This window comes from Mercenaria mercenaria, chromosome 13 (assembly GCF_021730395.1).
Source record: "Mercenaria mercenaria strain notata chromosome 13, MADL_Memer_1, whole genome shotgun sequence".
Taxonomy (NCBI): domain Eukaryota; kingdom Metazoa; phylum Mollusca; class Bivalvia; order Venerida; family Veneridae; genus Mercenaria; species Mercenaria mercenaria.
Window position 1 is genome coordinate 61,757,311 of NC_069373.1, and position 12,256 is coordinate 61,769,566.

Genomic DNA, 12,256 nt, shown 5'->3' on the forward strand with positions numbered 1-12,256 from the left:
ATAAATCTAAAAAGAATTACGCCCCATCCTGTTTCCATGGAAACAAAATGGCCGACAATTTTGGTCAAATATTATAGTGTTCATGATAACTGTCTCATTTCTAAGCCAATTTTGAAAATGTTTTCAATATTTGAGCCGCACCATGAGAAAAACAACATAGTGGCTTTGCAATCGGCATGGATCCAGACCAGCCTGCGCACCCGCGCAGTCTGGTCAGGATCCATGCTGTTCGCTTTCAAAGGCTATTCCAATTAGAGAAACCGTTAGCGAACAGCATGGATCCTCACCAGACCAAAGCCACTATGTTGGTTTTCCCATGGCACGGCTCAATTTAAGAAGACGTTATGGACAGAATTAACATAACTACAACATTGTCTCTCCCTTGAAAATGACGACAAACATAAATGAACATTGTGTTCAGTTTATACAACAGAATTCATTTTTGCAGTATGAGAGGGCTTGGCGGCAAAGTAATGGAAAATCCACAAAGTGTTAGAGTATTGCATAACTAATTTGCATAAAATAGCGCAAGCCTATAATCTTAATAAAATTAATTGTCAATCCGCCTTTAATAATCAACCGCAGCCTGTCTTTATTTAGAAACGTTAGATTAACTTAATATAATTTATTTGCGTATCAACCAACATGACATAACAAATGAAGTGCATTTTGTGAACACTTATTAAATTTTTATATCGCCTTATATGACAATATTTTTGTAATATTGTTGTAGGTGTACGTAATTCATTCATGATTTGTTATCTTTGCTACTTCCGAGACTGCGTCATGTCTGCGGGCCGATCTGTTTACTTTGTAAAGATAACCCGGCCCAAAGGTGGGCCTCAATGCGTATAAAAAGAAGCGTTTTCGCTGATGTCTTCATTCGTTACCTTGTGCTACACTTTACTGAACGTACACATTGTAAATCTCCAAAGAGCAAACATAATTATATTAAAGCGATATTGAAATTTAAATTTGAAAATGTTTATGTACGGAACATTTCTTGCTTTAGTTATTGGTGTGGCGAGCGCGCAGGAGCCGAAATGTGTAGCAGGCAAATACCAGATCGTACCAAAACTGGACTGCACAGGATATTACCTATGTGTATATGGCCGACCAGTCGAGATGCCGGATTGCCCTGCCGGTTCATCGTTTAGCACGTCGGCGCACGTGTGTGTTCCTAAAGGCAGTGTCTATGATGATTGTAAACTAAATGTCATGCCAACAGTTCCTGATATCGGTAAGTTTATGAATTATTTAGGGGTGGATGATCGTTTGAAGGAGGAAAATCTTAAAGAATATAGTGATTATATACCTTAATACACTGGAAAGCGCCTCCAAGATAAAAACAGCTGGTTCATGCAAACAACACGACCATTCAATATAATTAATGTTGTAGACACTTTAAAAAGTTTCCGTCGGTATTTAGAGTTCAAATGGCATTTTGAAGACATAAAGAACATGTTCTATGAATCTGTTACCACCGAAACTTTTACTCAAATGTTCTGTTTTAATTATTATTTACATGTATTATTATCATACGTGACGACTCGTAAAACTACAAAACGATTGAGTTTTAGTTTTCAAAATTGGAAGAAGAAACTTTAAAAAAATTGTAGATGATTATAAATTCCTTTCTCAAAAGTGTAAGAAGAGCAAAAAAAAAAAGCTATACTTCTAAATATTAAAATACAAGTTTAGACTAAGAGACGGGGAAACCTTGGAATTTGTAGGATTCTCAGAAAAAAACTCGCCACTTTTATTTTATTATTTTTTTGCAAGAAAAAAAACGGCCCGTGCGTAAATATTGAACTCGAAGAGAAAAATGCACTACCGTTTGCGTAAGAGATTGAAATTAAGAACGCGGCGTGTATGAAAATAGTTGCGGTTTCAAACGATGCGACCGATGTTTTCCATGTTTCACGTTTATTTTGTCATTTATTATTATTTTTTTTTTGCAAAGTCATTCATTTTCAAAAACGAGACTGACAACAAACATGTTGATGAACGCTACATCTTTTTTAACGTTTGTAAACAGATCAATTTTTTACATGAGCGCTGCTCACGTGTTAAAATCCATAAAAACAAAGGACATACATTCGTAATTGAATTCAATCAATTAAAAAGTATATAAAATTGGGAGGATTCTTTCGTATAAATCATTGTTAATTGAATCGAATCGGGATAAGCATGTTTTCTTACTTTTCATTACAAACGGTATTTGACGTCAAAGCAAATTAATTACAAGAAATGATTGATGAATGGAAAAAAGTTAAGTCAGATGAAAAGAACATTTTCTTTGATTTTCATTCGACTTAAACTGTTGTAATTCAGGTTTTGCTACGACAGTCCTGGCAATGCTATCTTTTAATTCATGGCACTCCCCTCATACAGTTCTTCTTTTTAGCTCGAACTTTCGTATGTTGAGAGTTATTCTATACTCAAGCAGGCGTATGTGTCGGCGTCACATTTAGGTAAAACTTTCCGTGCAAGTTCTTATCTCAGTAACCATCGTTTGTGCGGGATTGAAACTTTGCACAAGCCTTCCTAGTCATAAAACCTACAGAAATAATTATGTTATATAACTCTTGATTAAATTCAATACAAATTATGACCCTTTCTTGACTTAGAAAATGCGGTTCAAGTTTTGCGTGAAAGTAACTCTCCAGCTGAATCTCAGTAACAACTCTTAAGTATTTGATCGAAACTTCAAACAATACTTCGCAATCAACAAATGATTTCTTTTCAATTCAGAAAATTCAGTAAAAGTTTTACGTGCAACTAACAATCAAGCTGTAATTCAGTAATTTGTATTTGATTGAAACTCGCGTCACCAGACCTATAGAAAAAAAATTAAGATAACGTTTTGTTGGAGCTAATATAAATTATGGCCGCCTTTCTCTACTAAAACATTTGGTTAAAGTTTTACATGCAACGATCAAGGTGTATGCAAGTGACAGCTACATTTAGACATTCTTCTTAACGGACATTAATTCTCATGATTAAAATTAATTCAAATTATTGTCCTAATTTGGTGGAAGTTTTGCATGAAAGTTGTTACCATTTCCATAATGGAATCTAAATTTGTAATAAACTGCAATGTGATAACTCAGTTTTGTAATTATTGCCCAGTTATGGCCCTTGTTCCAATTAGAATTTGCCGAAGAGTCGAGCGCGCTGTCTAACGGCCAGCTCTTGTAGATACGTTCTTGTTTCCTGTTTCTTTTTTATTGTTGTTCTTTTTTTGTTCAAATTTTCATCTCTTCAACTTTGGTTAAAATATTTTGATTTTTTGTAGGTCCAATGACAGTAGCAGAGCAGTGTCAGCTGAAAGGCGGATTAATTCCACACCCAGACGAGTGTCAAGCCTACTACAACTGCAGTGTGTGGTACGATCCCATCCCCAGATATTACGAGCAATACATGCAGGAGTGTCCTTATCCCCAACTGTTCAGCTCAGAAACCGGCAAGTGCGAACACTTCGAGAACGTTAAATGTGGCGAACGAAAAGTCTTTAAAAACGGGTGTAAGTATACCCTTTATAATTATTTATATATTTTGAGGATTAAAGTTTAAAAACAAGTCCATGATTGAACTTAGCCACACTTCAATTATGCGATTTACAAGCACCTGTCAACAGTGATCGTTTATCAAATAGATAATGACGTTATTATGGTAAACAAACCCCAAGATATTAAAATTATTTAAATTTACGATTAACAAGAAATTTTCATTATACAGGCGACTACAGACGAAATCGGTGTCCAGTTGCCCACTGTGTACCATGCAGTATTAGGTTCCCAAGCTGCGAAGGAAAACCCGACGGAATTCACGCCCATGAAGTTAAATTGTGGAGCCCATACTTCGTAGATTGCTACAAAGAACGCACAATTTCCGAGAGAATTTGCAAACCAGACGACAATGGTCGAACGCAGCTTTTCCACCCGGAACGCAACGAGTGCGTTTCCCTGGACAAAATTCCACGTGCTCACGGTGGAATGATGCCAGACTGTGCTAATTTAGCTGACGGGTTCTACCTTGACGAATTTGGACGTTGTGACCGATACACAGTCTGCAAAGACGGGAAATTCTTGAATCACGTAATGTGTCAACAAGGCGAGACATTTGACGCATTCAAAGACGTGTGCATGCCCGCAGACAAAACATGCGGTCCATGTGGGAACAGATCCGACTGGTGAGTTAACAATTTAGAAATGTAGAACACATTTTTTTTAATTACAATGCAGTCTTCACAAAATATGATTAGTCATAGCCAAAACTTTACTGTTACTTCATCTAGAACCGTGATGCATTTTATCATTTAACTGCAATAAAGTTTGTAATCAAGAAAAAATATACCTGCCCGAAAATACTCATTTTAAACGTTTTTTCCCCCCTTCAAAATCAAGGCGAGACCACGCACAAGCTGTATAATTTAATAATTTTGACAAATTATCATTTGTAAACGTATGAAATGGCATGATCGTTTATCATTTCAGTTAACACAATCTAGGGACATGTCGACGTTCGAAGGCAACTAAGCAAATGGGCGACGTCACTTTTTGCGATGAAGATCGTTACGAATTCATCATAGCAGGGCCATACAACCCTGATCATGGACACTTGCTTGTCAGACGATTATCTGTGATATTTTTGTCATTATTTATTAGTATTCTTTCATCTTCATCATACTTATACTTTCGTATTTGTGCGTTGCCCTCTAAATTGTTCATGTTTTGTTGCAGATCTGTTTAATAACCTTCTTAAGTGTTTTTTTTTTCAAAGAAATACCATTTCATATTTCAGTTTTATCGCTTTTTTTGTTAAATAAGCGCCTGTTTTTTATCATCTTGATTTTAAACATTTTTTTTTTATATCATCTTGATTTTAAACATTTTCTTTGAAAGTTTTATTAAAATGTTGCAGGTTGCACATCATTCTATATATCTTTGGAGGAAGCTATCTATATAAATTTATATAATATGAGCTTTTTGAATCATTTTAATTCTCACAGAAAAATCCGACCTTGTAAAATTTTGACCCATGAATATTCGTTTTTTTATTAACTTTTCTTAACATAACAAGAGTTTTATTTCTTTAATTGTGTCAGTTTACATTTAATCCCTTTTTTAAAGATAAATTCAAAACTACTTGGTGTATTTTTGAGAATCCCAAACGTTCCTTATATCAGTCTTTGGATTCTACCGATTCTGGTGGAGTAATATCAACATTTAAGATCTATTTTATCATTACAAATGACATCTTACTAGATGAGAACATGTGAAATTTGTAGAAATAATGAAAACTGAACAGTATATGTATTGTAATGAAATCCAAATTATATCCCGCAATAAAGTCCTATATATACAAGTTTTGTTTGCTGTCTCATTTCATTACAGACCCATAACCCACTTAGCACTGTTAGGGTAAATGGAGAGCTTATTAACCTTTGGTGTTTTTGCCTTTGCGACCAGTGCAGACCAAGATCAGCCTGGTCATGGTCTGCATTGTTCGCTATTCATTCAATAAATTTTCGGCGAATACCCCTTTTTAATTAATAAATGATATTGCCCAAATTGAATGACGAACAATTCCATTTTAGAAATTTAGCGGGCTAAGGGTTAAATATGAATGAACTAGTCAGAGGAATCAAATTAAAACTATTTCTCAAATATAACATCCAATTTATAGATAGGTACTGACAATTTTTTGAAGGCATAAAAACTCACTTCCCAAAATCATTGAAAATGAACAGGGGGAAAAATGGAGGGAAATGTTTACATGCATTATGCATGTAGGAATATCATTGGAGTACTTTTAAGGAGAATGAAGGTCTTCCCTCTCAAACAATTAAATGATAAAGGAAATTTATGGCATTATGCAAGTTTGATATCAAAAGCTTTGTTTCATAAAGTTTAATTTTCCACTTGAAATTGGCAATAAATTTGACTCAAATGATTAAAGTTTAATCTCCAAGACAGCTCAGAGTTGCAAATTAAGCAAAATGGTTAGACAGTGTGGGCGTTTCAAGTGTCAACTCCTTAATCAACTCTCCCTGGTTTACAGTGCAGTATGATAGTCTAACATTATGCAAGAATCTTAACATTACAAAAATAAAATTAAGTCAGACTGTCACTATGTGGATCATATGACAACTTTCTAGCTTTTAATCATAGAAAAAGGCCCCAAGTACCCCTGGGGCAGCATATGGGTTGAACCTCAAAGGTTCCATAAGCCACCTGTATAACTTCCTCACTGTGCATGTTGAACCAGGTGGGGCTGGGACCCTAAGATGTGAGGGGTCAGTGATTCGTAGTCAGCAAACACGATCACTTGGTCAACAAGGTCACTTTGCAGCAGAAAACCTTTAAAACAGTTTTAAAAATGTGAAAAAAAGAGAATAACATTAGTAAACCTTGTACTGTAAGCATGCTGAAACAAGACAATGCATTATACTAAACTACAATTACAAACTGCTTTTGGTGAAACTGCATATCTCCCCATACTGCTTTATTTAAATGGAAGAAAGATATTTTAAATAACGAAGTATACGGCCATGTTACAATGATACATGCCGGAAGACAACAATATAAGGTCTATGACACATAGATATTTTTTGGGAAAATAGAATGGAAAATCATCAGTTCATTAGAATATTGTATGCAATCATAACTTACAAAAACAAGAAAATCACTCAATTCGGCAATATTCAAAACCAGACTAGACATAGCACTAAAACTTTATATAAAATGCCTGAAAACCAACAATCTGTAGTTTAAGAAGAAAAGCCCCACCAATATCATCTGACAGACAGATAAACAACTGCCAAATGATGACAATATGCAAACTGAACCATCATTATTACTTTTGTTGAAATCTCTCCAGTAGTTTAAGAGAAGTCAGGACAAAATTTACCTCTTCAATATTTCAGCGATTTGAAAGTCTGACAAAAGTCATTCAAATGTAAAACCTGTACAACATGCACAATCTTATCAGCATTACTGTAAAATCATTAAATTTCGTGGGCATTAAATTTCATGGTTTTGTCAAGTTGTGACATGAATTCATAGATTTCAAATTGTTAAGATAAGATGAACAGAAAAGTTTGCCTATTCATGAAGATTTGATTTTGTGGATTGGCGTAACTGCAAAGTCCATGAATATTAATTATTTCACAGTATAGGAAAAGTAGTTCCGATAAACTTTATTAAAATTAGAAGCATGTCCATAGGACACTGGAGGCCCTCACTTCCTTGCTCCATGACTCTAGACAAAATAGTTATCATATATGCAACACAACTATTAAGAAATTTATGTGTATTTTCACTAAGTCAGAGACCATAACTCGAATCTAGCTTAGTGAAATCCCAAACAGAACACCAGGTGCACAACTTCACATGTTTTATAACAATCCTGTTTTATGACTCTAGGAAAAGTACATTTTGAGCTACATGGGACACAAACTTTTATCCCCTTAATGCATACTTTTGACAAAGTCAAGGGCCATAACTCTGGTCTTGCAGAGTGAAATCCAACAAAACTCAAGAGCACAAAATTCACATGCTAAATAATATTCCTATGTTGTTTCACGACTCTAGGTGATATATTTTTAAGATATATGCAACACAAATATTTAAGCACTTCATGTATTTTTGACTTAGTCAAGGACCATAACTCTAAAATGGCTAAATGAATTCCAAAACAAGGTGCACAACTCCACATACTATATAAAATTCTTTTAATGTTTTACGACTCTTAAGTCAAATACTTTCTGAGAACAAAAGGGTCATGATGACCCTGAATCACTCACCTAAGTAATATGAGCCACATGTTTAAAATGCCAAACTGATACTAAAATATTAGAAAGTAGGTCAGTAGGTCACATTCATGGTCATTGAAAGTCAGTTTTAAGATCGGTGTGCAAGACTGTACATGTCATCCAAATTTCAAGGCTGTATCTTAAAAAACAATAAAGTAGGTCAAGGTCACGGTCAAGTGACCCCTAATTGCTTGGGGGTCATAAGATAATAATAATTAAACGGTTTAGGAAATAAGATCTGAAAATTCTTTTAAGTATTTATTCTTCTATAACTCATATAACAAGTGACCCCAGAGCGGGGCCTCTTTTCACCCCAGGAGCATAATTTGAACAATCTTGTTAGAAGGCCACCAGGCAATGCTACATACCAAGTATCAAAGGCATAGGCCTTGAACTTTGGGACAAGAAGATTTTTTTCCCTATATAAGTCTATGTTAAATTTGGGACCCCCAGGGCCAGGGCAGGGCCTCTTTTCACCCCAGGGGCATATTTTGAACAATTTTGGTAGAGGACCACAAGGCAATGCAACACACTAAATATCAAAAGCCTAGGCCTTGCAGTTTAAGGCAATAAGATTTTCAAGGTTTTTTCTTATATAAGTCTATGCAAAACTTGAGACCCCGCGGGGCTGGGCCTCTTTTCACCCCAGAGGCATAATTAAATTTGAACAATTTTGGTAGAGGACCACAAGGTAATGTTACATACTAAATATCAAAGGCCTAGGTCTTGTGGTTTTAGACGAGAAGATTTTTAAAGTTTTTTCCTATATAAGTCTATGTAAAACTTGTGACCCCAGGGGAGGGGCCTCTTTTCACCCCAGGGGCACAATTTGAACAATCTTCATAGAGGACCATAAGATGATGTCACATGCCAAATGTCAAGGCTCTATGCCATGTGGTTTTGGACAAAATGTTTTTTAAAGTTTTTCCTTTCGGTTGCCATGGCAACCAGAGTTTTGCATGGAATTAAATTCTTTGAACAATTTTGAAAGGGGACCACCCAAGGATCATTCCTGTGAGGTTTGGCGTAATTCTGCCCAGTGGTTTTCAAGAAGATTTTTTTTAGAAAATGTTGACGGACGGACAACGGACGACACACAACGCACGTCACACGACGGACATTGAGCGGTCACAAAAGCTATCCATGAGCCTTTGGCTCAGGTGAGCTAAAAATGCAACACACACTTGTATGCCCTTTATGAATATTTTTGACAATCAAGAGCCACAACTCTGGTTTTCATCAACAGAAATCCCAAACAAAACCACAGGTGCTCAACTTCACATGCTGAATAGTATTCCTATTTGTTTCATGATCCTACATCAAATATGTTTTAAGATATATGTAATGCAAGCTATAATGCCTTTTTAAGCATATTTTTCATGGGCCATAACTCTTGTCTGGTTTAATGAAATCTCTTAAAGGATTCAAGGTGCACAACCTTTCATAATCCTAGGTCAAATACTTTTTGAGATACATGCAACACAAGCTTGGATGCCCTTTATGCATATTTTTGACAATCAAGGGCCATAACTCTGGTCTGACTGATAGACATCCTGAACAAAACCCCAAGTGCACAACTTCACATGCTGAATTATATTCCAATTATGTTTCACAACCCTACATCAAATTTGTTTTAAGCTATAAGCAGCACAACTTTTATGCCCTTTTATGCATATTTTGACTAAGTCAAGGGCCATTGAGTGAAATCTCTAACAAAACCCAATAATGTTCCTGTAATATTTCATAAACCTAGGTCAAACACTTTTTAAGATACATGCAACACAAAAGTTTAGGTCTTTTTTGCATAAGACAAAGGCCATAAGCCTGGAGTGGCTGTGTAAAGTACCAAGTAAAGCAGCAGGTTCTAATCAACCCATGCTGAATATCAATCCTGTGAGGTTAGATGATTCTGAGTCAAATACTTTGAGATATGAATGACACAAATTTGGATGGACAGACAGATATTTGTTTGTTTGTTTTGGGTTTAACGCCGTTTTTCAACAGTATTTCAGTCATGTAACGGCGGGCAGTTAACCTAACCAGTGTTCCTGGGTTCTGTACCAGTACAAACCTGTTCTCCGCAAGTAACTGCCAACTTCCCCACATGAATTATCAGAGGTGGAGGACTAATGATTTCAGACACAATGTCGTTTATCAAATAGTCACGGAGAACATACGCCCGCCCGAGGATCGAACTCGCGACCCCGCGATCCGTAGACGGACAGACAGATAGACGGACAGACAAGGGCAACCGTAAGTGATACCTACAATTTTTGGGGGTACAAAAAAATGACAGCTAAGGGGCTTTAACGTCGCCATAAATATTCATTTTACTACCTCAGTAGCTTAATTATATAAAGTTGTCTTTTACTGCGCAGATCAGGAGTTCAATCGTTATACCATAGACATTAAAAATAGTTCTCTAAGTACTTAAAAAGTTGTAAACAAAGGTAAATATCTGTTGATGGATACATTGTTGGCTGCCTTTTTATTACACACAGTAATATATTGTTATGGATTAAGTGGCGCTTTGTGTATGGTGGATACCAACCACTCACATTGTCTGTCGTAATATATTTTGATAAACAAACTTTACTGTGCATAATGTCATGTAAAAATTTACTTAAAAAAAAAACAAAAACAAACCTATCTTCAAAAAAATTTATACAAATGTTTATTTACATAAATTATATGAACACAATATTTACATTTCAGCATAAAATATGATTATCCTAATAACACCATAAAACAGTTTATTTATATACATATCATTTTACCAAACAAAAGGGCCAAGACGGCCCTAGGTCGCTCACCTGAGAAACACACCATAACAGTGAAAACATGTTTGACCTAGTGATTTCATGGAAACAAATATTCTGGCCAATTTTAATTAAGATTGAACCAAAAATGTGGTCTCTTGAGTTTAAACAAGTATTTTCTTAGATATGACCTAGTGACCTAGTTTTTGACCCCAGAAGACCCATATTCAAACTTGACCTAGATTTTATAAAGGCATTCATTCTGACCAAATTTCATGAAGATCAATTGAAAAATACAGTCTCTATTGCATACACAAGATTTTTCTTTGATTTGACCTATGACCTACTTTTTGACCCCAGATGACCCATATTCAAACTCGACCTAGATTTCATCAAGGCAAACATTCTTACATAATTTTATGAAGATCAATTGAACAAGAGCTGTCACTAATGGTGACAAAAGCCCCCCGCAGCACCTTGACCTTTGACCTGGTGACCCCAAAGTCAGTAGGGATGGTGTACTCAATAAGTACTATCAGCATGTGAAGTTTGAAGGTCTTGGGTGAAGTGGTTTGCGAGTAAAGTGCCTTCATGCAAAAAGTTAACGTTGGCCCGTGTGACCTTAACCTTTGACTTGGTGACCTCAAAGTCAGTAGGGTTGGTGTACTCATAAAGTACTATCAGCATGTAAAGTTTGAAGGTCCTGGGTGAAGTGGTTCGCAAGTAAAGTGCCTTCATGCAAAAAGTTAACGTTGGCCCCTGTGACCTTGACCTTTAACCTTATGACCCCAATGTCAGTAGGAGTGGTCTACTCAATAAGTACTATCAACACGTGAAATTTGAAGGTCCTGGGTGCAGTGGTTCGCAAGTAAAGTGCCTTCACGCAAAAAGTTAACGTTGGCCCTGACCTTGACCTTTGACCTGGTGACCCAAAGTCAGTAGGGTGGTTTCAATAAGTATATCAGCATGTGAAGTTTGAAGGTCCTGGGTGCAGTGGTTCGCGAGTAAAAGGCCTTTATGCAAAAAGTTAACATTGGCCCCTGTGACCTTGACCTTTGACCTGGTGACCTCAAAGTCAGTAGGGGTGGTATACTTAATAAGTACTATCAGCATGTGAAGTTTGAAGGTCCTGGGTGCAGTGGTTGCGAGTAAAGTGCCTTCATGCAAAAGTTAACGTTGCCTGTGACCTTGACTTGACTGGACCAAAATCAGTAGGAGGAGTATCAATAAGACTATCAGCTGTGAAGTTTGATGCTCCTGGGGCAGTGAAATCAGTCTATCGCAGTAACATGTGTCTTCTTTCTGATGACCTAACCTAGTTTTAATGTGAGACACAAATGCAACAACTAAACGAACGAACTACCGACGGAAGTTTGAAACAATATCCGACCCTTCGGGAGATATAAAATACAGCCTCTATCGCATACACAAGGTTTTTCTTTGATTTGACCTAGTGACCTAGTTTTTGACACCAGATGGCCCATATTCGAACTTGACCTATATTTTATCAAGGCAATCATTCCGACCAAATTTCATGAAGATCAATTGAAAAATACAGCTTCTATTGCATACATAAGGTTCTTTGATTTGACCTAGTGACCTAGTTTTTAACCCCAGATGACCCAGATTGAACTTGACATAGATTTCATCAAGGCAATCATTCTGACCAAATTTCATG

The 12,256-nt window shown here is 36.2% G+C and overlaps 1 protein-coding gene across 1 annotated transcript; it reads left to right on the forward strand.

Moving 5' to 3' along the window:
- Positions 1-878: 878 nt before the first annotated feature.
- Positions 879-5,370, forward strand: LOC123529227 (uncharacterized). Its single transcript, XM_045309462.2, has 4 exons — positions 879-1,240; positions 3,299-3,526; positions 3,742-4,195; positions 4,500-5,370. The coding sequence occupies exons 1-4, from the start codon at positions 982-984 to the stop codon at positions 4,501-4,503; spliced, it is 945 nt and encodes a 314-aa protein (XP_045165397.2). The 5' UTR covers positions 879-981; the 3' UTR covers positions 4,504-5,370.
- The last annotated feature ends 6,886 nt before the right edge of the window (positions 5,371-12,256 follow it).